The 27946-nt window shown below is 36.8% G+C and overlaps 1 protein-coding gene across 1 annotated transcript in view; it reads right to left on the bottom strand.

The window, feature by feature from the left end:
- The window catches only part of PIGK (phosphatidylinositol glycan anchor biosynthesis class K), a 119851-nt gene that overhangs the window by 23727 nt on the left and 68178 nt on the right, over positions 1–27946 (bottom strand). The window contains exon 10 of the mRNA XM_045897392.3: positions 16423–16507. Within this exon, the coding sequence (XP_045753348.1) occupies positions 16423–16507 (85 nt within the window). The remainder of the gene's footprint in view (positions 1–16422; positions 16508–27946) is intronic.

The following is a 27946-nucleotide window of genomic DNA, read 5'->3' as shown; positions in this document are numbered from 1 at the left end:
AGAGCAGCTGCTGAAGTACAAGCTCATTGAATAAAGTAAATTGAAAAAGAAATAGGAATGAAGAAATGAAGAGAGCTAGTTTATTTTTTTTATTGTGGCAAACTATACATAAAATTTACCAATTTATCCATTTTTAGGTGTACGGTGGCAGTAAGTACATTCACACTGTTGTACAATCATCACCACCATCCATCTCCAGAACTTTTCATCTTCTCAAACTGAAACTCTCTACCTGTTAAACATTAACTCCCCCATCCTTCCTCCCTCAGCTCCTAGGAACCAGCATTCTAGCTTCTTTCTCTGAATTTGACTATTCTAGGTACTTCATATAAATGGAATCATACAACATTTGTACTTTTGTGTCTGGTTTTTTCTACTTAGCATAACAAGTTCAAAGTTCAAGCGTGTGTTAGAATTTACTTCCTTTTTAAAGTTAAATAGTATTCCATTGTATGTATATGCCACATGTTGTTTATCTGTTTATTCACTGCTAGACATTTGGGGTGTTCCAACCTTTTGGCTATTATGAGTAATGCTGCTATAAATCCTGGGGTTCAAATATCTGTTCATCTCCTGCTTTTAATTCTTTCTGTTATGTACTCAGAAGTAGAACAGCCGGCTCATATGGTAATTCTGTTTAAGTTTTTTGAGAAACCACCATACTGTTTTCCATAGCAGCTGCACCATTTTACATTTCTACTAGCAGTGCACAAGGGTTCCAATTTCTCCACATCCTCACCAATGCTCGTTATTTTCTGTATTTTATTTTATTTTACTTCATAACAGCTATCCTAATGTTTATAAAGAGGTATCTCATTGTGGTTCTGATTTGCATTTTCCCATTGATTAGTGATGCTGAGCACGTTTTCATGTGCACATTGGCCATCTGTATATCTTCTTTAGACAAATGCCTGTTGAAGTCCTTTATTTTTTAACTGGATCGATTATTTTTCTGTTGTGGAGAGCTAGTTTATTTTTAAAACATCAACAACAGAGAACAGAGAAAAAAGTAAAGCCTTAAGGGAAAGCAGAACTGAGGAAGACTGTTAAGGACTAAAGACACCTAAGTCAACAGTGGAGAGTGTAAAGACAAGAGAGAGAGGCATTACCTAATGGAACAAGGTTCCTGACTGTGTACGCAAGGTATCCCTGGTACAATTCACACACTTCTTCCTTTGAAATGGACAGAAAAGATAAAGACTCATGAAGACACAAATGAGTCTGAAGATACAGGAAAGGAATAATGACAGTGTTTTTACCTAATGGCCTCATTTTTCTCCAGACTTAGGAGACTAAGTCATAAGCTGAGCATTAAAGGGGATAGAAGTGAAGTAGAGGCATAAAGACTGTAGCAAATATTTGTAACACATGCTATGGAAAACTGGACAGGGACCTAACTAGATATATTTAGCAGCATTTTATCCATATGAAGCAGTCTGCTGTCTTGTCATCATCAAGACATTGTCAAGACATTATTGTTCTCACTGCCATCATTATCATCATATTTCCAAAGGATGAGCTGCAAAAGAATGATTAAAAGAGGGCACCTGGGTGGCTCAGTAGGTTAAGTGTCTGCCTTCGGCCCAGGCCATGATCCCAGGGTACTGGGATTGAGTCCCGCATAGGGCTCCCTGCTCAGCGGGGAGCCTCCTTCTCTCTCTCCCTCTGTCATTCCCCCCAGCTTGTGCTCTCTGGCTCTATGTCTCTGTCAAATAAATAAATAAAATCTTAAAAAAAAAAAAAAAAGAATGATTAAAAGACTTGCCCAAGGGTGCCTGGGTGGCTCAGTTGTTTAAGTGTTTGACTCTTGATTTTAGCTCAGGTCATGATCTCAGAGTCTTGAGATCCAGCCCCTTGTCAGGCTCCATGCTCTAGCATGGAGCCTGCTTAAGCTTCTCTCCCATCCTTTCTCTCTGCCCCTCCCCGCCAAATCGCGTGTGCTCACACGCACTCTCTCTCTCTCTCAAAAAACAAAACAAAAAAAAAACAGAGAGAGACACTTGCCCAAGATGGGACAGTTATTAAATGGTGAAACTTGGATTCAATTCCAGTTCACTCTATTACATTATGTTGTTTCCTAAGAAATGCTACAACAAACTTAACAGTTTTAAACATAAATCTTTCTGCCCTAATCTAATTCCTTCTTCTGGAATAAAATCCTAGAGGTAGAATTATTATTATTATTTACAAATACACACACACTAACAAACTATTTTTCAGAAAGGCTGTATTAACTTACAATCCCATCAGCAATTTATGAGCATGCCCATCACCCATCGCACTGCCTCTTCACCAATATCAACAATTCTCATTTCAAAAATCTTTACAAATTTGGTGAAAACTGGCATCTGTTTGTTTGTTTGTTTTTATTTTGGAATACTTACTGACTAGTGAGGATCACATTTTTCTTTTTTTAAAAAATATTCATTTATTTAAGTAATCCCTACACCCAATGTGGGGCTTGAACTCATGACCCTGAGGTCAAGAGTTGCATGCTCCTCCAACTGAGCCAACCAGGTGCCCCTCACGTTTTTCATTTCTAATACAGAAATTTAATATATCAGAAACTATGGTGACAAATTTATAGATGAACGAAATTTTTCAAACTTACATAAAGTTGATAAAATATCAGTATTGAAATATTGATCACTATTTTCAAACAGCTTTACCATTTCATTTCTCCCTTGAAAAGTGACATTTTGGAAGTGACTATCGTAAGTTATAATATAAAAGCAGAGGTTAATTTATATAAATTTAAAATCATATCCCAGTTGATATTAAAAGAACAGCACATGACCTTCAAGTAGTTTAATTTTTATTACTTGCCTTATAATTTGAATGAAAATAAATCAACAGTATATTATTTTCCATTAGACTTCCATTTTAAATTTGCAATCGTTAGGGAAAGCTCTATAAGATTTGAAAGCAATCTTAGTCCTTAGGCAGGGAGAGTGATATGGATTCAGCAACCTTTTGATGAGTTTCCAGATATCGATAATTCAATAGGCACATTACTAAAAAGGTGTCAGATTTTCTACTTGATAGACATTTCAGTCACCTTTGGTAAAGTTTAGCTATAATGAGGTAGGTATTACTGGAATAGAAAAACATTAAAATGCCAAAATTGCTACAGTAAAACAAGATGAAGAGTAATCATAAACAAGGACAAAAGAACAGAAAAATGATCTGAATCCATTTCATATAGTGGCTAGAATTGTAGAGTCTAACACAACACCTCAGAATTTAGACAAGCGAGCAGAGATTCCGATTACATATATATTTAAATATCATAATTATAAGATCAAGAAACTGGATTAGAGAAATAAAAGTTTCTTTGGGCATACACTGCAAATCACTACCTGCAGTGGTCCTCAAGCTGAGGTCTTGCCCTCCATGAGGGGAGGAGTTCAGAAAAGGTGAGAGCATTGTTTGATATCATAATGACTGAGAAGTGCTAATGGTACCAGGAATGCCAAATATTCTGTGATGCCCAGACCCGTCCTGCAGAGTGAAAGAACTGTTCCACTCAGATGCCAAGAGTACTCCCAAAGAGAAACACTGCATATACCAGGGCACTATACAGACTGGTTATACTGGAAAAAAAAACTTGTCCAGGATTAAAAAGGAATTAAGAAAGCACAGATGAAACATTTGCAAGATAACCTTCTATGTTTTAAACCGGGGCCTGACAGGCCTCTCTCTAGTAAACTTCATCTTTAATGGATACAGAGCTCTATAGTAATTTTTTGAGCAGCTTGTCTGAATGAAAGAGAACAGTAAGGTTAAACTGCATCATCATCTGCATATCCATTTTGTGCAGAGATGCATTAAAAAATAGAGATCTTGCAAGCCACTAATCTTTAAAAATATTAAAGGACTGTAAGGAGCCTTATAATTGAAATAGAGGGATTCAGAGAAAGCTTGGAATATGGGTAAGAACACAGTGGGGGGTAAAAGTGGATAATATATCTCTGTTAAGGCAAAGTATTCACTGATATATAACATTTGAGTAAGTTGAAGTTTTTTAAAGCATATATGGGTTTGTGCCTTGTTTACACAGAGCCTTTGCCTTAGTGGAGGGTCTGGAATTAATGAAAAAGATAAAATTGTTTCATGCTATAGCGTCACAGATTTGAATTTCTCCCAGATCTTAAATCCCAGGAAAGCATCTACTGAAAGGTCTCTAATCAAAATGTTTAAATCATGCATATATATGGTTGTCTAATATAGAAACAGGCTGAGATAGTAAGATAAATTTAATTTCGCAAATGGGGACAATAATCATCAGGACCAAGAACAGACAGACTCATTGGAGGTTTAAATTCAGTCAGTATTTACTGAATTCACAGCATATCTTTGTTGCTTTCATAGCACAATGTAGTCAAGTGTATAAGAATACAAACTCTGGTGCTAGAATGTCCATGTTCAACTCTTGGCTTTACCACAGTTGTCTCTTGTTCCTGTAGCTAATACTTTGTTATGGTTTTGTGTCTATGTTCATGAGGGATATTGATCCATGGTTTTCTTCTCTTGTGATGTCTTTGATATCATGGTATATTGGCCTCATAAAATGAGTTGGGAAGCGTTCCCTCCTCCTCACTTTTCTGAGATTATGTATGGTTTTTTACTTAAATGTTTCATAGAATTCACCACTGATGCCATGACTATCTAGACTTTTCTTTGTGGTATGATTTTAATTTACAAATTCATTGCTTGACTTGATAAAGGTCTATTCAGCTTTTCTGTTTCCTTTTGAATCACTTTTAATATTTGTATTTTTCTAGGGGCGCCTGGGTGGCTCAGTCATTAAGTGTCTGCCTTCGGCTCAGGTCATGGTCCCAGGGTCCTGGGATCGAGCCCCGCATCGGGCTCCCTGCTCCTTGGAAGCCTGCTTCTCCCTCTCCCACTCCCCCTGCTTGTGTTCCCTCTCTCGCTGTCTCTGTCAAATAAATAAATAAAATCTTAAAAAAAAAAAGAAATTTGTATTTTTCTAGGAATTTATCCATTTCACCTAAATCATCTAATTTGTTGGGATAAAGGTCTTCATAAAATTTACTTAGAATCCTTTTGATTTCTAAAGGGGCTGTAGAGATGCTCCCTCTTTAATTCTTGATTTTGGTAGTTTTTTTCTATTTTCTTATTCAGGCTAGGTAAGCGTGTTACCAATTTTATCTTTTCAAAGAAACAACAAAGGGTTTCATTGACTTTTCTTTATCGTTTTTCACTTAATTTTTATTTTTAGTAAATTTTTATATTTAGTAAAGTATTGCCTGAACACCGTTCTAGAAGCTAACTAGTGACATGAACTTCATAACAAAAAAATAATAGTTCCATTGCTACTTCATTTCCAATTCTCCTGCCTCAGAGTTATCTATTTCTTCTGGTATTTACCTCCAACATTTCTAGATAATATACTTATACCATTATTTGACTTGTTTTGCAATCTTAGATACTGTATCTACTGATCTCCAATGCACGATAAATTTGTTCCTTGACATCATCATGCTCCCCTTCCCGGACCAGTTCTCCTCTTCTTATCTTCCTTATATATTTATGTTAAAATTTCTGGTAAAACAATCTATTGTTTCATTATTATAACTATGTAACTATTGTTTGAGTTGAGCCACAAAATTCACTCTGATTTTACATCTTTTTTTATACAACTTTTTTCTTTCCTGAAATTAATAGTTACTTCAAACTCCCTGTTGGCTTTTCTCTGTAGCTATTACTAAATTTACTCTTAAGATATTACTAAACCTTCTCTTAGTATGGTTAAACACATCAGATAATTTGTCATCACTCCACTGATCCCACGGACAATCATCCTGGAGCACTCCATCATCCTGCTCCAGTTCATACTCTTCCCCCACCACCACAAGTTTTACTGACATATAATTGAATAGTCTATATTTAAGGAATACAGCTTCTATTCTATATGGCTGTTACCTGAAACTTCCTTCACCATCAATCTGGGAGTTTCACTAGCACCTCATGGTGATGGATCAATCTCTTGTGTCCTGGATGGTATGTTTTCAGGTTTTTTGGTTTATTCGTTCATTCAATAAGTCATCCAGTAACTTCTTGAGAAAGGAGGGGAAAAAAAGCTTTGAGACTTTGAATATCTTTCTATACCATATTTGAAGTATAATTTAGCAATGAATAGAATCTTAAATTGGAAATATTTTCTCACATAATTTGAAGACATCACTCCAATGCTTTCTTGTTTTAAGTGTTGCTACTGAGAAGTGTGATGACACTCTGATTTTCTTTTTTTTTATTGTGGCCTTTTTTTTCTCTCTCTCCCATTCTGGAAGTTTTTAGAGTCTCCTTTTTATTTTTTACTGTTTTAAAATTTCAAAATGATGTTCCTTGGTATGAGGTCTATTTGTTTCATAGTACTGATCACTTAGTAAGCCACTGAGTTCTGGAAGAGTTTTCTTGTATTATTTCTTTAATATATCTTCCCCTCCATTTTTTCTGTCCTCTTTTTCTAGTACTTGTATTAGTCAGATGTTGGACTTCACCAGTTATTGTCTAAAACTGTAAAAGGGGGCGCCTGGGTGGCTCAGATGGTTGAGCGTCTGCCTTCGGCTCATGTCATGATCCCAGGGTCCTGGGATCGAGTCCCGCATCGGGCTCTCTGCTCCTTGGGAGCCTGCTTCTCCCTCTGCCTCTCTCTCTGTCTCTCATGAATAAATAAATAGAAATATTTAAAAAAAAACAAAAAACTGTAAAAGGTGTGAAATTCTACCCTGCTTCCAGGATAACAGGTTAGCCTGGAACAGTTTTATGGATACTAGCAGAAGACATGAGACTCCCGGATCAGAGACGAGGGACTTTATTACTCACGGCAGCATGAGCTTCTTCATGGTTGTGCCAGTTCTCCTTGCCTCCCAAGTCCCATAGGGACAATGCAGTATCTAGGCAGATACTATGCACGTAATAAATTTATGTAACAGATTAGGAAATCCCCAGATCAGAAAATCCTAAGCTTTTTTAAAAGATGCTGCAACAAATCTGTCCAATCTTTGCCCTCCAGGGAAATATTATCTTTATCATACTGCATAGCAAACGAATCTGCCCTTTGCTCCTGAGAGAGTCACTATCTCTGTTTCCCAACTCTGTTCATTATACAAACACCTTTGACAAGAGAATACAGAACAAAAGCCTATCAGTGTCTCTGCTCACAAGATGTAGAGAAATATGAGAGACTCACATAGAACTGTCTACCAACAGTTATTCCTCCAATTTTCCTACCCTTTTTCTTTAATTTTCCTTTTGTCTTTTTGTCCTACCTTTTGAGACAGTTCCTGAATTTTGCCCTCAAAACTTCCTACTGAAATTATTTTTACTCTCATAGTTTTAATTTCCAAGAGCTCTTCCTTATTTTCTGAATATTCCTTTTCTTTATAGCATCCTGTTTCATAAATAAAATATCTTCTCATTTCCTTCTAAGGTGGTGGTAGTGTTACTAAATTTTCTTCTGTTCTATTTGCTTATTTTGATCTTTGTCTTTCAAAATAAGGACATTCTTCAACAGTCTGGTAATTCTTAGTTGTATATTCAAAGTTAGAGTGAAAAAATAAAATAGCAATCATGCATTAGCAACACTTATCAACCACTGGGCTTACCAGTGGCATAAACCAGTGCGACTTGGGTATTAAACTTGGGGTCCTGTAAATGTTAAAATGTATATTATTTTTCTATTAAACTAGTGTATATTCAGGAATTAATTCTCCAACCTTCTATCTGATAGCATATAAGCCTAGATGCCAGTGTTCTGAGAACTAAATAGGAGGAGGTCACTGGGAGTTCCTCTTTGCACCCAACCTGGTGCCTGCCTTTCCAGGGTTCTACAGTACAGATCGGCTTGCTTTTACAGGTCTCCCCCATGATGGAAGTTAGGGCTCAGCTTTTCCACTCTGCTAAGTTGGTTGGTTACCATTTGTTCAACTACATTTCTTCTTCCAATTTTTATTGCCTCTTATCTGCTCTTCTCTCCTCTTACATTTTCTTTGTCTTTTGGAGTTTATATATTTTTATGTCTTTACTGTCATTTTAGTAGAGTTTTTTAGGAAGGAAAATAAACATGTGTATTCAACTGGCCATGTTATATAAACATAGCTCATAAACATATTTACAAATGTTGGTACAAATTACTATGTTGTGCCAATGTAGACTCCTCTACAGTAGTGTGTGTGCTTTGTCATTACTGAGTATTACTACTATTCATGTCTTTGCTAACCTAAGAGATTCTTTTAAAGTGGGACTTTATGGTTGAAATGAACAATTCTTAGATTATTAATGAATAGTAACATGTTTTCATCAGTTTACTAGCCATTTTGATTTCAACTTCTGAGGCATATTTGTAGAATTCTTTGCTCCTTTTCTACTGGAGTGTTAGGTTTTTTTCATTATCACTTTGTAAAAGTGATATTTAAAGATGTTAATTCTCTGAGGAAAGTATTTTTCCACCTTGATATTTGCCTTTTCATTTTCATGTACATAAACTTTTATATTTTAGAAAGTTATATATGTCAATTTTCCTTCGTACTTTTTCCATGCTTAGAAAATCCTTACCTACAAATATTTACCAATATACTTTCTCATTAATTTGATATTTTCCATTTTTTGTATTGATCTATAAACCAATTAGAATTTACGTTTTCCATGTGTTATAAAGCAAGAATCTAGTCCTCCCCCCAAAATACTTAATCAATTGTCCTAGCATCATTTATTAAATAGTTCTTTAATTTCCCACTGATCTGTGATATGACCTTCATCATTTGTATAATCTATACACATACTGAGGTTTCTAGGACAGTGAGATGATCTATGAATTCTGCACATAAAACTTACTTACATTTTTGTATTAGTATCATTTTGTATATCTAAACAGTACAGGCCTAGATATTTTATTCATTCATTTATTCATTCATTCATTTAGTGCAAGGGGCAGGACAGAGAGACAGAGAGAACCTCAAGAGACTCCAGACCCAGTGTGGAGCCCAACACAGGGCTCAATCTCAGGACCCCGAGCTGATGACCTGAGCCGAAATCAAGAGTTGGACACTTAAACAACAGAGCTACCCAGGCGCTCCCAGGCCTAGATATTTTAATATCTGCCAGGGCTAAGCAAAATTGATTCTTTTTTTTTTTTTCTTAAAGATTTTATTTATTTATTTATTAGAGAGCGAGTGAGAGAGAAACAGCATGAGAGAGGAGAGGGTCAGAGGGAGAAGCAGGCTCCCCGCTGAGCCGGGAGCCCGATGTGGGACTCGATCCCAGGACCCCGGGATCATGACCTGAGCCAAAGGCAGTCGCTTAACCAACTGAGCCACCCAGGCGTCCGCAAAATTGATTCTTGACACAAAACTTTAAAAAATAAAACACACACCTAACTAGATGAGACTAAAAAAAAATTTGTAAGTTAAATTATACATATTCATTTATTACTGAACTTTTCATTTCTCAGCACATTTCTAAAATATTTTACTTCAAAGAAAGCTTAAGTAACATCCATATTTGAGACCATTCTAATATACATTCCTAACTATAAACACATTTCTCCTTTGAAAAGATTTTTGTATCTATTTTTAAATCTTTATTTGTCATTATTTTATCACTCAGTAAACTCCACATGATGCTAATCAACTTATGTTTACAAATTAAAGTGAAATGAACCTACTTTTAGTTCTCAAAGAAAATGTTCTCTGACACCTCTGCATGCAATTCTTTTTACAAAGAAAAAATACCAACTTTCCATAAAAGTACCATAGTAGAGTCACGTATTTCAAACCTTAATCTTAAATTTAAGCTATTTTTAAAAGTGGCTTAATTTTAAAATTAACATCTGTGATGTAAATATAAAATCATTTATATGGGAAAATAATCCACTTCCTTCTATATCTGTCTCAGTAACAATTTTATATCAGCTTTCCTAGTAAGCAGATTAAGAGAAAAAATAATCACCTTTATTTATTTAATTTTTTTAGATTTTATTTATTTATTTGAAAGAGAGAGACAGCACAAGCAGGGGGGAAAGGAAAAGGGAGAGGGAGAAACAGACTCCCCACTGAACAGGGAGCCCAATGCAGAACTCCATTCCAGGACCCTGAGATCATGACCTGAGCCAAAGGCAGATGCTTAACCAACTGAGCCACCCAGGCACCCCAAATAATCACCTTTAAAGAGAAATTATCAATATAAGCATGCAAGGTTAACCAACCTACTTTCTTTGTATGGTTTTTCTATTTCTTCATAATATTTTAAGTCCTAACAAACTTCATAAATCCTTAAAAAGATTAGTTGTAGTTTCCTATATAGTAACATCCCTTGTATCAGTAAAGGAAATTTATACTTTTCTATGATTTGTAGTTTTTAAATTAATAGATTGCCTAAATTGTTAATATAATGAATCCTACAATTTGCATACGTACTCAAAAATGCTTAATTAATACTACCATTGTTGGCTATGAAAGAAACCTGAAAATCATAAATAGGTTTCTCAACAAGCTCTTAGTGACCTTTGGAGATCCCTTAACTCTCTTAGCTTCTTAGCATGTCAAAGATCCTTAAGTTCAACCATCAATAGTTATCTACTTGTCCGGTGTCTACTATGTATCAGACACTGCATTTAAATGCACTTTCCAATGAAAATACTAACAAAATTCACCCATGTTTGGGAAAAATTTATATAACTTTAGCTTACAGGACTCAAATAGAAAGAAATATGGGGGAAAGGGGCAAGAAAGAAAAGTGAGAAAGTCAGCAAGGATAAAAAAAGATAGAGGAGGAATGACAACAAATAAGGAGCTGGTCTTTGCAGTGTCAATCCTGATTTCTTCCTCTAACATTGCTAGAGCTCTGCAACCATGTGCAGAGGTGGTATGTTAAGTATTAACAGATGTGCTGTGCACGCCAACCATCTCCATGAGTACCAGAAGAGACTGATGCCGATCCCAAACAGCACAATATAACAGTATATTTCAGTACGTATGAATCTCTCAGTGCTGTGAAGCTATATCAACTACCCCCTATCACCTAAACTGTGATTCCATCATCCCAGGAAGGAGTGGAAGAAGGAGAAAATCCAGGGTGTGAGTGCCTATATTAAACTTTCTATCATGAGTCAAGAGGAAAGGAAAGAAAGGAAAAAGATTAGTTGATAAGAAAGTCAATCCAATTATAAGAAAATATTGGAAAAAATATATTTGCTCTACCAAATTGTGGCTTCTAAAAATCATATACAACTGTATCAACTATGCTGAGGAACATTCACATTGTTTCCAATATGTGGTGGCCACAAATATTGTATTGAGATGTATTGAGATTCTTGTATATTAGTACTTTTATTCATATATTAGCAGTACAGACTAGATTCTCATGAGTGGAACCATTAGGTTGAAGGGTGTACTGAATATATTAAATGTGAAGAGATGTTACAAGATGACTTTCTAAAAAGGTAGAAATGATTCAGATACCTAGCAACAAGGTATACATGTGCCTTTTTCCTAGCATCTCTGCCAGAAATGGGTAATTTTAATTTTTAAAATATCGTTGAGCTATAATTCAGATATTATAAAATTCATCCTTTTAAAGTGTATAATCCAATAGTTTTAGTATATTCACAGAGCTATGCAATGATCACCAGTAAGTTTAGAACATCTTTATCACTCCAAGAAAAGAAACCCTGTACCTATTCAGAAGTCAGTCCCCATTTCTCCACCTCATTCCAGTCCAAGGCAACCACTAATCTACCTTCTCTTTGTATAAACTTGCCTATTCTTGATATTTTGTATAAATGTAACCATATAATATGTGGTCTTCTGGGACTGGTTTCATTTATTTAACATACCGTTTTCAAGGTTCATCCATGTTGTAGCATGTATCAGTACTTCATTCCCTTTCATCATTGAATAATATTCTACCGTATGGATACACTGTGTTTTATTTATCCATTTATCAGTAGATGAACATTTGGGTTGTTTCCAATTATTGGCCATTATGAATAATGCTGCTATGATCATTCATGTATAAGTTTTTGTGTGGATGCATGTTTTTATATACCTAGGTTGGAATCATTAGGTCATATGGTAACTCTATGTTTAAACCCTTTAAGGAACTGCCAAACTGTTTTCCAAAGTATGATTTTAATTATTGCCAGTTTGATGGGCATAAAATAGTTCCACCAACTTTATAATGTGCACTTCCTTACTGAGTTTGAGACTCTTCTCTTTCATTCACTGGTAATTTAGGTTTGTTTTTCTTGAGCTGCTTTTCATTTCTCGTCTTTTTTTTCTGAGTTAGTTTTTTTGCTTCTTACAAACTTCCAAGAGTTTGGGGTGCCTGGGTGGCTCAGATTAAGCGTCTGCCTTCGGCTCAGGTCATGATCCCTGGGTCCCTGGGATCGAGCCCCATATCTGGCTCCTGGCTCAGCAGGGAGCCTGCTTCTCCCTCTCCCTCTGCCTCTCCCCCTGCTCATGCTCTGCTCTCTCTCTCGCTCTGTATCTCTGTGTCTCAAATGAATAAATAAAAAAACTTAAAAAAAAAAACTTCCAAGAGTTCTGTGTATATTTTAGATATTAACTAATTTACTATTGTCTTCTCTGTAAACATTTTGTCTTGATTTTTACATTAGTCTTTAAATGTTTTGGTATCTTGTGTTGTATAAAATATTCAATTTTTTGGAAGTGAACATATCTTCTGGGTTTTTGTGTTTATTAAAAAGTTCTACCTTACTTCCAGATTATAAATGCAGTTGCCTAAATTTTCTTCTAAAATTATTTATTTTACTTTAAGTCTTTATAGAAAATCTACATCATATACAGTATGAAACAGAAACTTAACCATTTTTCTACTGAAATGATGTATCATCTTAATCATATATTAAATGATCAAATATAATGAATATTTTCTCTGGATTCTCTATTCTAGTGTTTTTCAAGCCACAGGTTAGGACTACTTGTTGCTTTTAAAATCAATTTAGTAGGCTTTATTGGCATTTTAAAAAATACAAAATAAAGAAAATATCAGTATATATCATATATAACAAGGGTAAGTGCTTCATGAAACTTTTATTTCTATTTTTTTTAAGATTTCATTTATTTATTTAGAGAGAGAGAGAGCACGCATGTGTGGGGAGAGGGCCTGTGGGAAGAGGGGTAAGGAAAGAATCTCAAGTAGACTCCATGCAGAGTGCAGAGCCAGACGCGGGGGATCTCATGACCCTGAGATCATGACCTGAGCCAAAACCAAGACTTGGACACTCATCCGACTGAGCCACCCAGGCACCCCTTTATTTCTGTTTTTTAACACAAACATATAAACACATCAAGGGTCATGATGCATGTAAAATGTATTTCTTATTGTGAGTTATAATAAATAAAATTTGAAATCTTCATTTCTTCCATTATATTCCATTAATCCATTTGTCTATTCCTTTGTCCCAATAGACAAATATGTCTATTCCTTTGCTCTTATGTATCTAATTCTAGTGGCTGTGTTCTGATATCTGGTAAGGCAGGTGCATCTCCCTTTTTAGCTACTACTGGATATTTGTTCTTCCACATGAACTATGTGGTCAACTTTTTCCTACCATTAAAAACATTTTTTTTTGTTTCCATTCTAATTAGAATTGCTAATTCAGAAGAAATTATATTTTTATGATATTAAGTCCCCTGCAGCCCATCAAGTATTTGGTATGTCTGCTTATGAAACATGGTATGTTTCTGTAATTCTTATTATATAGGTCCTGTGGTTTACTTGTTAAATTTACTCCTAAGTATTTTATAGTTCTTTTCCTTGTTGTGAAAGAAAAATTTTCCCATTTCCATTCTGTGTGCTTATTGCAAATACAGAGAAGCTATCAGTTTTATTTATCTTATATCTAGTTATCTTACCAGATTCTTTTATTAATTCTATTGTTTATAATTCGAGTTTCTTGTGTTACCCTAATCATATTGCTAGGACCCCTAAAAATGGTAAATAATTTGACAGTATAAAATGGCAACACTGAGAATCTTGCTTAGTTCCTGATTGTAAAATGCTATTTAAGTAACATACACAAGAAATTAATTACACAGAGGGACACCTGGGTGGCTCAGTCAGTTAAGTGGCTGCCTTCGGCTCAGGTCATGATCCCAGAGTCCTGGGATCGAGCCCCACATTGGGCTCTCTGCTCAGCGGGGAGCCTGCTTCTCCCTCTCCCTCTGCCACTTCCCCCTGCTTGTGCTCTCTCTCTCTGATAAATAAATAAAATCTTCAAAAAAAAAAAGAAAAAAGAAATTACACAGAAAACTGGGACCCATTCCTCTCTCTTCCATTTCTCAAGTTATTCCTCATGTTAGAGACCGTGTCCCTGCTCCTCCTCTCCTATAGCTTCTAAACTGTGCTACGAGTGAGAGGCTCTGGCTTCTGATGTCTGGGTAGTAGGGAAAAGAGGTGCTGCTGGCTCTCAGTGTACCACTAAAAATACATATCCATACATTCAGATATATGCATATATCGCACAAGGTAAGATGCTGAAAAGAGTATCAAGAAATTAAGAACGTCCAGAAAGACATTCAAGTACGAAATGAAAGACATATGAATAAATAATGTTATTTCAAATAGAAATGATACATGCTTCAAAATAGGCATGAATCAAGAGCAGAGGAAAATAGTTGCTTATAGTATAGAAACAGTAACAGGTAGAGGTTACATATATATGACAATTATGCTATAATTTGGATATATTATACATTAAAAAGCTTTTGAGGGATTGGCTGAACCTAACTGGCATATGTATTGCTATTTTCTTAGAGGAAGAAACTGCTTTCAAATAATTCACTTACAAGTGAACTTTAGCAACATAACTCCTATATTTCTTAAAGACCACTTGGACAGGTGATAGTAACAGTCCCAAAGTTGTAGTACTGTCAGTAAAAGGAAATAACAAGAAGAATAAATAAGAGCCTGGTTTAACAATGCCCTTTCCTGTTTACCCCTTGAGAACAGAATTAATTTTATTCAATAAAAATAAAAGAAAATGAATCTTTTATCCTGCAAATCTCTTAAAAATTGAAATTTTGTAATTGCAGGTACTATATAATTTTTATTATAATGTTATAATTCACTGTTAAAATTAATATAGCTTCTCATATTGCCAAATATACCATAATGCAAATTTTTACCAGAGTCAAAAATTTTCATCTTTGAATTCATACAGTGTGTAATAGCAAAATGCAGCTGTTACATAAAGCATAGTTTACTGGTTCATTCATGCTATAAAAATATGACTGACATTTCATCTGGTCAACCATCCTAAAGGTTAATTCTTGTTTCCTGTTTCAGATTTTATTCCAGGTGAACTGCTCTGGGCAGATTCTATTTACCTATTCTGAACAAACCACAAACTGTTTCATTGCTCACTCTTACTGTTAAGAACATATTGACTTGCTGCCTGCTCTGCTGTTTAATTCATTTATGCTGAGAGTCAGGCATGAAGACAGAATTTTAAATGTGACATTTGCAGGCTGTTAGGTCATTTAAGCTCTGACAACACTAGGGAATTCCTGACATATAAACTGGACCTGATTACCAAACACAGATAGGCTTCCCAAAGCAGCAAATTTCTGGTCATATTTTTTTTTGTAATTTCTCGTTTTGGTTGACAAAGACATATGGAAAGACTCATATTAATAATTAACAGTCACCTCAGATTCTGATATATTCTGATATTTAAGAGCTTTTATACTTTCTATAATCTATAGATTCTGAAAAATCTGGTAGTTCTAAAGGCCATGACTCTTGTCAACAGACCACTTAAAATTCTTAGATTCTGGCCAGGACAGAGCCAGACTTTATATGCTGTCAAAGTCACACCATAAAATCTTAGTTTAAATACCTACCATACTGCCTTCTCTAAGATTACAGTTATGCAGAACGGATGATAGAGTCATTCTAATTGGAAATGAAAAAAAACCTGCCCACATGACATTTAGAATTACACTTTACAAGAGTTGATAATGGGGTAGGGTGAAGGAAGTAAGGAAAGATTGTTTTCTTATTTTAGCTACTCAAAAAAATTACACCAAATGACAATTTTCCAGCTCTTTTTCCTTGTCACTAACAAGTGCTACAGTGGTTCAAATGAAAGTTTTCTGAAATTAAGTCTTGATGTTAAGTAATGAACAAAAGATAATTCTGATTTTACCCTGTATTTTATATAAGTAAGAGCTCCACTATGCACAGCAAGTAGCCTTTTAATACTGCATTTTGATGAGACTTCCAACTGTATTAAGTGGGGTCTAAATAGTGATAGATGGCCTGGAATGCCTTTCAGCTATTCCACACTGATTTTGAAAAACCTAACAAAGGCAATTACTTTTCAAAGATTAAAATTCTTGTTTCTCTCCAAAGAATAAAACGGGGGAAGCAAACCTGGTGTATTATCTGAGCTACAGGAAGTTGTTCAGCATATTTCAGTGGTTCCATGAGTTCCTCATCCATCCGGTCTTTCTTATATCTGAAAAAAAGGAATTAAAAAACACACGCCTCAGGTAAATACTATCTTTAAATACGGCAAATATTTAAATATGCCAAATATGAAAACTATTAAAAATCTATATTTAATGTTTCTGAGATAATCAGTATTTATTAAAATCTATGAAAAACCACCTAGTGATAATTTTTCAGTGACGTAACTATAAGTACATTCAGAACACATTTAATTACCACATAATAAGATTAGCTAACATCATCTAATATTCTCAGATCCTGTCTTTTACTCTGGGACTTAAAAATATTTAAGAATTCCCTGTTTATAGGGCGTACTTTTTAATACAGTATTTAAAGTCTTCAAAACCTGGCTCCAACCACGTTCAACCTCCATCTCTAGCAACTCCTTCTCTATGTACCAGTCTATTGTTTCAGCCACATCCAACTACTGCTACCTGTCAGTGGGCCTTGCAGCTCTATGCGTCTTGGATGTTCCCCATTCTGTTTCCTGTTGGGACCAACCACCAATTCCTTCTTTATTTATACTCTTCTTTCAAATATAATTATTTAAACCTGTCTAGATATATTTTTCATCTCCCTGAAGACAAAAATCGTGTCTTATTCTTTCTTGTCTATCCAATATTTACTATGTAATACTCAACAAATGTTTGCTGAATGAATGTATGAATAAAATGAAGACAACAATATCTGAGAGATTATTTTATATGAAAAATATTTTCTTTACTATCTACATTTACAATGAGAGGCAGAGTTGACATAATACAGACTTAAGATAGTATAAAATAGTACACAGTAAGAATAAAATCTCCCCAAATGAAGAGAATTAGAAAAAATGCTCTTTTAAAACTTATTGATCCTTTTTTGAAACAGGAAATAATCATTAGATTTTGAAACAGTAAGACTTAAACATATTTAAGCCTCCTTTACCCATTTTTTCTGTAAATTGCACAGCAACTTATCAACTTAAAAATTAAATTTTAAAAATTGAAACCTTCATTTGTCTTGAAAAATAACCAAACAAGACTGGTCTAAGTTTCTAGGGCTGCAGTTAAGGAATGTGATGATGAGAAATGTGGAATCTCTCCAGAAAAAAAGGCAGATAAACAAGGACAAAATTTTGCCTATGCTTTAAGAGCTTAAAGAACCTTTTAACTAGGTAAAAGCTTGTGTATGCCTTGCAGAATTAGTATAAAAATAATTAATTTGGGGGAATTTTGAAGACTCACTCATGATGAAAAAAAACTGTCTTAAAACATTGCTTTAGAGGGGGAGCAAGATGGCAGAGGAGTAGGAGAACTGGATTTCGTCTCCTCTCAGGAATTCAGCTGGATAGGGATCAAACCATTCTGAACACCCACAAACTCAACAGGAGATTGAAGAAAGGAATAGCAACAACTCTCTGAACAGAAAAGCGACCACTTTCTGGAAGGTAGGACGTGCGGAGAAGTGAATCCGAGGCGATATTCGGGAGGATAGACGGCGGGGGAGGGGCCTCCGTCAGCCGCTTCTGGCAAGTGATAGAACCACGGAGAACAAAATCAGAACTTCTAAAAGTCTGCTCCACTGAGGGCCGTCACTCTGGTGGCTAAGCGGGGGGTGGAACCCTTGCGGGACAGTGTGGTCTCAGGACCCTCGGGGTCACAGAAAGACCGGGGGTGCCTGAGTGTGGCAGAGCTCCCAGGTAACGGAGCAGGGAAGCCGGCTGCAGAGGCGGAGCCCAGGCGCGGGCTCTCAGCTCGGGGTTGCCATAAACCGTGATCCGCGGCACAGTCGGGCCCCTGCTCCTCCAGCAGGGACCCAACAAGCGGCAGATCCGGGGAGACTCACCTTCCCCCCAGGGAGGAGCCGCGCGGGAGTGCACCGCAGGGATCTGCTGGGTTTGGAGACTCCACCCGGGGTCGGGTGCCAGAGATAGAAACGCGCGGTCACAGGCCGGGCGAGCACGGAGTGCGGCCGGAGACTGGGGAGAGGAGAGTGACTGACTGCTTTTCTCTGGGGGTGCACTGAGGAGCGGGGCCCCGAGTTCTCGGCTCCTCCGGGGTGGAGATTGGGAGGCTGCCATTTTCACTCTCCGCCTCCAAAGCTGTACGGAAAGCTCACAGGGAACAAAAGCTCCGGAGAGCAAACCCGAGCAGATTACTTAGCCGGGAGGGGGCAAGGGCGGGGCAATTCCGCCTCCGGCATAGACATTTGGAAACCACGGCAACAGGCCCCTCCCCCAGAAGATCAGCGGGAACAGCCAGCCAAGACCAAGTTTACCGATCAATGAGAACGGCAGAACTCCAGCGCTAGGGGAATACTGCACATAGAATTCATGGCTTTTTTACCATGATTCTTTAGTCTTTCAAAGTTAATTTTTTTTTAACTGTCTTTTTTCTTTTTTTTCTTTTTGAATTTTTCTTTTTCCCTTTTTCAACCAACATCTTATCAATCACTTTAAAAAAAAAAAAACATTTTTATTTTTCATTTTTAGAATCATATTCTATCCCTTCATAGTAGTTACCCATATTTTTGGCTTATATATATAAGTTGTTCTCTCTTTAAAATTTTGAGATAGTTTCTTCTAACAGATTAAAATATACCCTAAATCTCTAGTATATAGTGTTTTCTATTCCCCTGCCTGATCACATTCTCTCCCTTTTTTTTTTCTTTTTTCTTTTTTTAAATCCTCTTCTTTCTTTTTTCAAACAACTTCTTATCAATTCCTTTTATAAAATTTTTTATAATTTCCATCTTTACAGTCATATTCCATCCCTTCATCATATCAACCCTTATTTTTGTACATATATAAGTTTTTCTTTCTTTAAAGTTTTGGGAGGCACTTTCTTCTAAAAGACCAAAATACACCCCAAATCTAGTGTGTGGCACTGATCTATATACCAGCCTGATCATATTTGATCACATTCTGGGTTTTTTGTTGTTGTTGTTGTTTTGTTTTGTTTGTTTTTGTTTTTATCTTTATCTTTTTCTTTTTTTTCTTTTTCTTTTTTCTCTCTTTCCCTTTCTTTTCCCACTGCTTCAGGTCTTTTCTGATTTGTTTAGAGTATATTTTCTGGGGACGTGGTTACTCTGCTAGCATTTTGTTCTCTCATTAATCTATTCTCCTCTGCACAAAATGACAAGATGGAAAAAATCACCTCAACAAAAAGAACAAGAGGTAGTACCGACTGCCAGGGACCTACTCAATACGGACATTAGTACGATGTCAGATCTAGAGTTCAGAATCATCACTTTAAAGATACTAGCTGGGCTTGAAAAAAATATGGAAGTTATTAGAGAAACCCTTTCTGGAGAAGTAAAAGAACTAAAATCCAACCAAGTAGAAATCAAAAAGGCTATTAATGAGGTGCAATCAAAAATGGGGGCGCTAACTGCTAGAATAAATGAGGCAGGAGAGAGAATCAGTAATACAGAAGATGAAATGATGGAAAATAAAGAAGCTGAGAAAAAGAGAGATAAACAACTACTGGATCACGAGGGCAGAATTTGAGAGATAAGCGATACCATAAGATGAAACAACATTAGAATAATTGGGATCCCAGAAGAAGAAGAAAGAGAGAGAGGGGCAGAAGGTATAATGGAGCAAATTATAGCACAGAACTTCCCTAATTTGGGGAAGGAAACAGGCATGAAAATCCAGGAAGCACAGAGAACCCCTCTCAAAATCAATAAAAATAGGTCAACACCCCAACATCTAATAGTAAAACTTACGAGTCTCATAGACAAAGAGAAAATCCTGAAAGCAGCTCAGGAGAAGAGATATGTAACCTACAAGGGTAGAAACATTAGATTGGCAACAGACCTATCCACAGAGACCTGGCAGGCCAGAAAGGACTGGCAGGATATATTCAGAGCACTAAATGAGAAAAATATGCAGCCAAGAATACTATGTCCATCTAGGCTGTCATTGAAAATTGAAGGAGAGATAAAAATCTTCCAGGACAAACAAAAACTAAAGGAATTTGCAAACACAAAACCAGCCCTACAGGAAATCTTGAAAGGGGTCCTCTAAGCAAAGAGAGAGCCTAAAAGCAACATAGACCAGAAAGGAACACAGACAATATACGGTAACAGTCACCTTACAGGCAATACAATGGCACTAAATTCCTATCTTTCAATAGTTACCCTGAATGTAAATGGGCTAAATGCCCCAATCAAAAGACACAGGCTATCAGATTGGATTAAAAAACAAGACCCATCGATATGCTGTCTGCAAGAGATTCATTTTAGAACCAAAGACACCCCCAGATTGAAAGTGAGGGGGTGGAAAACCATTTACCATGCTAATGGACACCAAAAGAAAGCTGGGGTGGCAATCCTTATATCAGACAAATTAGATTTTAAACCAAAGACTGTAATAAGAGATGAGGAAGGACATTATATCCTACTTAAAGGATCTATCCAACAAGAAGATCTAACAATTGTAAATATCTATGCCCCTAATATGGGAGCAGCCAATTATATAAGGCAATTAATAACAAAAGCAAAGAAACACATCGACAACAATACAATAATAGTGGGGGACTTTAACACCCCCCTCACTGAAATGGACAGATCGTCTAAGCAAAAGATCAACAAGGAAATAAAGACTTTAAATGACACACTGGACCAAATGGACTTCACAGACATATTCAGAACATTCCACCCCAAAGCAATGGAATACACATTCTTCTCTAGTGCCCATGGAACATTCTCCAGAGTAGATCACATCCTAGGTCATAAATCAGGTCTCAACCGGTACCAAAAGATTGGGATCATTCCCTGCCTATTTTCAGACCACAATGCTTTGAAACTAGAACTCAATCACAAGAGGAAAGTCGGAAAGAACTCAAATACATGGAGGCTAAAGAGCATCCTACTGAAGAATGAATGGGTCAACCAGGAAATTAAAGAAGAATTAAAAAAATACATGGAAACCAATGAAAATGAAAACACAACTATTCAAAATCTTTGGGATGCAGCAAAGGCAGTCCTAAGAGGAAAGTATATAGCAATACAAGCCTTTCTCAAGAAACAAGAAAGGTCTCAAGTACACAACCTAACCCTCCACCTAAAGGAGCTGGAGAAAGAACAGCAAATAAAGCCTAAACCCAGCAGGAGAAGAGAAATAATAAAGATCAGAGCAGAAATCAATGAAATAGAAACTAAAAGAACAGTAGAACAGATCAACGAAACTAGGAGCTGGTTCTTTGAAAGAATTAACAAGATTGATAAACCCCTGGCCAGAGAAGCTATAGTCCTACATCAAATCAGAAAGGGACTCCCAAGTTCTTTCTGGGAACACTGAGAGTGCCCTGAAAGAGTGTGGGTACCCTGGGGCCAGGAAGGGGACATTCCACTGGCAGTACTTGGAAGGTATGGCTACTGGTGTGGGCTACCCCTACCAACAAAGCCTGCTACTAAGATGATTCTTTCCATTCACTATTGAAAAGCAAGAGACTATGGGATTTAAACCACGGTTATTTGTCTCTTGCAGAGTATATAGTGCTTGTTGATTTTTAAAATCTTGTTATAGAATATTAGGTGGTGTGCTTACAAGTTGAAAAGTTAATGTCAGATAATTAAGAACTTCAGTGGAAGGAGCCCCTCATATTTAGGATTGGTCCTCAGGTCAAGAGGAATGTGAAGTGGCTGTGTGTCCAAGGTGTTCCAGGCACTGGAATCTAGGCCTATGTTGGGTCAGGCACGCATCAGAAATGCAGGGCCATTGTAATTAGACTGTTTAGCTACCTACATATTGTGGTGAAGAACATGGACTTGGGAGTCACATGGAATCAAGATTGACTTTAAATCTGGCAGTAAAAAAGTATCTTCTGCACAGTGTTGCTATGTGTGGTCAATGCATGTCAATGTTAAATATTTAACATTAGGAAGGCCTAGGCACTGATCAATTATAACAAATAGCAGTCATAGGTCTGGAACAGGGTTCTCCTGGCTTTTCCGCTGGGCCGCTTTAGTGGCTGTACTGTATGAGTAGTCAAGGGAGGTTCCTGGGGAAGGGGCCAGACTGCCAGAGCAGTGAGGGAGCCCTTGTAGGACTGGAATAGCAGCTGCTTACTAACCAGAACAGAGGAAATTCTGCACATATGAGAGCATAAGGGTTGGATTAACAGTCACAGGATTGAAAGAAATTAAGTTAAAATGCTTAGTACAAAGTTTGGCACTTAGTAAGTGCTCAATTAATGGCTATAATTATTAATATTAACATTACTATTTCTTCTCTCCTTTCTTCTTCCCCTCTTCTCCTCCACTCCTCCTATTGGATAATCCAAAAACAAATACATGCCCTATAATTTAGAATGTTAAGCTGTTTTCTTTCTTTTTTTTTTTTTAAGATTTTATTTAAAGAGAAGAGAAATGACCCAAATCAACAAAATCATGAATGAAAGAGGAGAGATCACAACCAACACCAAAGAAATACAAACAATTATAAGAACATATTATGAGCAACTCTATGCCAGCAAATTAGATAACCTGGAAGAAATGGATGCATTCCTAGAGATGTATCAACTACCAAAACTGAACCAGGATGAAATAGAAAACCTGAACAGACCTATAACCACTAAGGAAATTGAAGCAGTCATCAAAAATCTCCCAACAAACAAAAGCCCAGGGCCAGATGGCTTCCCAGGGGTATTCTACCAAACATTTCAAGAAGAATTAATACCTATTCTTCTGAAACTGTTCCAAAAAATAGAAATGGAAGCAAAACTTCCAAACTCATTTTATGAGGCGAGCATTACCTTGATCCCAAAACCAGACAAAGACCTCATCAAAAAGGAAAATTACAGACCAATATCCCTGATGAACATGGATGCAAAAATTCTCACCAAAATACTAGCCAATAGGATCCAACAGTACATTAAAAGGATTATTCACCATGACCAAGTGGGATGTATCCCTGGGCTGCAAGGTTGGTTCAACATCCACAAATCAATCAATGTGATACAATACATTAACAAAAGAAAGAACAAGAATCATATGATCCTCTCAATAGATGCAGAAAAAGCTTTTGATAAAGTACAGCATCCTTTCTTGATCAAAACTCTTCAGAGTATAGGCATAGAGGATACATACCTCAATATCATAAAAGCCATCTATGAAAAACCTACAGCAAATATCATTCTCAATGGGGAAAAACTGAGAGCTTTCCCCCTAAGGTCAGGAACGCACCAGGATGTCCACTATCACCACTGCTATTCAACATAGTATTGGAAGTCCTAGCCACAGCAATCAGACAACAAAAAGAAATCAAAGGCATCCAAATTGGCAAAGAAGAAGTCAAACTCTCACTCTTTGCAGATGATATGATACTTTATGTGGAAAACCCAAAAGACTCCACCCCAAAACTGCTAGAACTCATACAGGAATTCAGTAAAGTGGCAGGATATAAAATCAATGCACAAAAATCAGTGGCATTCCTATACACCAACAACAAGACAGAAGAAAGAGAAATTAAGGAGTCGATCCCATTTACAATTGCACCCAAAACCATAAGATACCTAGGAATAAATCTAACCAAAGAGACAAAGGATCTGTACTCAGAAAACTATAAAATACTCATGAAAGAAACTGAGGAAGACACAAAGAAATGGAAAAACGTTCCATGCTAATGGATTGGAAGAACAAATATTGTGAAGATGGCAATGCTACCTAGAGCAATCTACACATTCAATGCAATCCCCATCAAAATACCATCCACTTTTTTCAAAGAAATGGAACAAATAATCCTAAAATTTGTATGGAACCAGAAAAGACCCCGCATAGCCAGAGGAATGTTGAAAAAGAAAAGCAAAGCTGGTGGCATCACAATTCCGGACTTCAAGCTCTATTACAAAGCTGTCATCATCAAGACAGCATGGTACTGGCACAAAAACAGACACATAGATCAATGGAACAGAATAGAGAGCCCAGAAATGGACCCTCAACTCTATGGTCAACTCATCTTTGACAAAGCAGGAAAGAATGTCCAATGGAACAAAGATAGTCTCTTCAACAAATGGTGTTGGGAAAATTGGATAGCCACATGCAGAAGAATGAAACTGGACCATTTCCTTACACCACACACAAAAATAGACTCCAAATGGTTGAAAGACCTCAGTGTGAGACAAGAGTTCATCAAAATCCTAGAGGAGAACACAGGCAGCAACCTCTTTGACCTCAGCCGAAGCAACTTCTTCCTAGAAACATCGCCAAAGGCAAGGGAAGCAAGGGCAAAAATGAACTATTGGGACTTCATCAAGATAAAAAGCTTTTGCAAAGCAAAGGAAACAGTCGACAAAGCCAAAAGACAACCGACAGAATGGGAGAAGATATCTGCAAATGACATATCAGATAAAGGGCTAGTATCCAAAATCTATAAAGAACTCATCAAACTCAGCACCCAAAGAACAAAGAATCCAATCAAGAAATGGGCAGAAGACATGAACAGACATTTTTCCAAAGAAGACATCCAAATGGCCAACAGACACATGAAAAAGTGCTCAATATCGCTCAGCATCAGGGAAATCCAAATCAAAATCTCAATGAGATACCACCTCACACCAGTCAGAATGGCTAAAATTAACAAGTCAGGAAACGACAGATGTTGGCGGGGATGCGGAGAAAGGGGAACCCTCCTACACTGTTGGTGGGAATGCAAGCTGGTGCAGCCACTCTGGAAAATAGTATGGAGGTTCCTCAAAAAGTTGAAAATAGAGCTACCATATGATCCAGCAATTGCACTACTGGGTATTTACCCCAAAGATACAAAAGTAGGGATCCGAAGGGGTACATGCACCCAGATGTTTATAGCAGCAATGTCCACAATAGCCAAACTGTGGAAAGAGCCAAGATGTCCATCGACAGATGAATGGATAAAGAAGATGTGGTATATATACACAATGGAATATTATGCAGCCATCAAAAGGAATGAGATCTTGCCATTTGCAACGACGTGGATGGAACTGGAGGGTATTATGTTGAGTGAAATAAGTCAAACAGAGAAAGACATGTATCATATGATCTCACTGATATGAGGAATTCTTAATCTCAGGAAACAAACTGAGGGTTGCTGGAGTGGGGGGTGGGGTGGGAGGGATGGGGTGACTGGGTGATAGACACTGGGGAGGGTATGTGCTCTGGTAAGCGCTGTGAATTGTGCAAGACTGTTGAATCTCAGATCTGTACCTCTGAAACAAATAAAGCAATATATGTTAAGAAAAAAAAGAAGAAGAAGAAGAAGGTAGCGGGAGGGGAAGAATGAAGCGGGGGAAATCAGAGGGGTAGACGAACCATGAGAGATGATGGACTCTGAAAAACAAACTGAGGGTTCTAGAGGGGAGGGGGGTGGGAGGGTGGGTTAGCCTGGTGGTGGGTATTGAGGAGGGCACATTCTGCATGGAGCACTGGGTGTTATGCACAAACAATAAATCATGGAACACTTCATCTAAAACTAATGATGTAATGTATGCGGATTCACATAAGAATAAATAAATAAATAAATAAATAAATGAATAAATAAATAAATAAATAAATAAATCTTAAAAAAAAAACAAAAAACATTGCTTTATATAAAGGGACAGAAAGCAGAATGGTGGTTGCCAGGGGTAAAGGTGGGGAGAACAGGGAGTTATTGTTCAAAGGGTAGTTTCAGTATTGAAAGATGAAAAAAGCTCTGGAGATAGACAGTGATGACAGTTCATGATAACTGAACTGGATATTAAAAATGGTTAGAATGGTAAATTTTATGTTACATATACATTATGGGCTGAACTGTGTCCCCCCCCAATTCATATGTTGAATGAGTACCTCAGAATATGAGTCAGAATAGAGTCTGTAAAGTGGTAATTAAGGTTAAGTGAGGTCATTGGCGTAGGCCTTAATCCAATGTGATAATGTCCTTATAAGAAGAGAAGATCAGGGCACAGAGGCAGACTGAGTAACGACCAAATGAAGACACCGAGGGTAGAAGTGGCCATCTATAAGGCAAGGAGAAAGGCCAACCCCTTGATCTTGGACTTCTAGCCTCTAGAACTGTGAGAAAATAAATTTCTGTTGTTTAAGCCACCCAGTCTGTAGTACTCCATGATGGCAGCCCTAGCAGACTAATATATTGCATTTTACCACAATTAAAAATAAATGTTCATTACCAAAAAAAACCATTTTTTAAAATGTACAATTTCACAGTGTACATTTAAGAAGTCTATCTACCTTTTTGGGTATATAAAATACATATCAAGCAACAAAAGAAATATAGATACATTGAATATCATCAAAATTTAAAACTTCTGGGGCCCCTGGGTGGCTCAGTCAGTTGGGCTCCAACTGGAGATTCTTTTTCTCCCTCTGCCCCTCCCCCTGCTCACATCACCCACTCTCTCTTTCTGTAAAATAAATAAGTCTTAAAAAAAAGTTTAAAACTTTTGTGCTTCAAAAAACACTATCAAGAAAGTGAAGAAACAACCTAAAGAATGGGAGAAATTTTTTGCAAATCATATATCTGAAAAAGGATTTGTATCAAGGATATATAAATAGCTCTCACAATTCAATCATTTAAAAAAATCATTCAACAAAGAATTTTTCCTTAATCAACAAAGAGATTTGTAAGTGAAATTGGCATATATTTGTGTGTATTTGTTTCTTTTTTACTGTGCATCTATGGAGGGGAAGAATACAATGACCACTCAATACAGTTCAGTACCACTGCCTTGAGTCCTCTTAAGGCACCAGCAATTTCAATAAATATCTGCTGAAACAAATTAATAAAGATTAAATCACTGTAGTAATTCTAAAAATATAAAGAAATATGAAAAAGACACTCTTTCCTTGCTTATTCCAAAAATGTAAAGTAACAATGTATAAGATGGAATACATTTAATTCACAAAATGTTTCTCAATAACTGTAAAAGATACAAAAATACTGGAAATCTACAATTTGCTTTGAGTGACTTTTTTTTTTTTTAATTAAGTAGGCTCCACGCCCAGTGTGGTGCCTGACGTGGGGCTCGATCTCACGACTCTGAGATCAAGACCTGAGCTGAAACCAAGAGTTGAATGCTTAACTGACTAAGCCACCCAGGTGCCCCTTGAGTGACTTTTTTTTTTTTTTTAAGATTTTATTTATTTATTTGACAGAGAGAGACACAGCGAGAGAGGGAACACAAGCCGGGGGAGTGGGAGAGGGAGAAGCAGGCTTCCCGCCGAGGAGTGAGCCCGATGTGGGGCTTGATCCCAGGACCCTGGCATCATGACCTGAGCCGAAGCAGACGCTTAACGACTGAGCCACCCAGGCGCCCCCTTGAGTGACTTTTTAAAAATGCCAAATAGTTAGTATGAAAAATTCCAGACACATTTCTGTATTTTCTTTTTGTTGTATTTTTTTCTGAAACATGTGAAAGTAAGTTGCAGATGTCATGACAGTTCACATCTAAACATATGCATCAACCAAAGGTAGGTTTGAAAATTT

Source organism: Mirounga angustirostris, unplaced genomic scaffold, assembly GCF_029215605.1.
Source record: "Mirounga angustirostris isolate CCGP_5_RB_7025 unplaced genomic scaffold, mMirAng1.0.hap1 SCAF_4, whole genome shotgun sequence".
Taxonomy (NCBI): Eukaryota; Metazoa; Chordata; class Mammalia; order Carnivora; family Phocidae; genus Mirounga; species Mirounga angustirostris.
The sequence above is the reverse complement of the archived record's forward strand: the minus strand, read 5'-3'. Positions and strand labels throughout refer to the sequence as shown.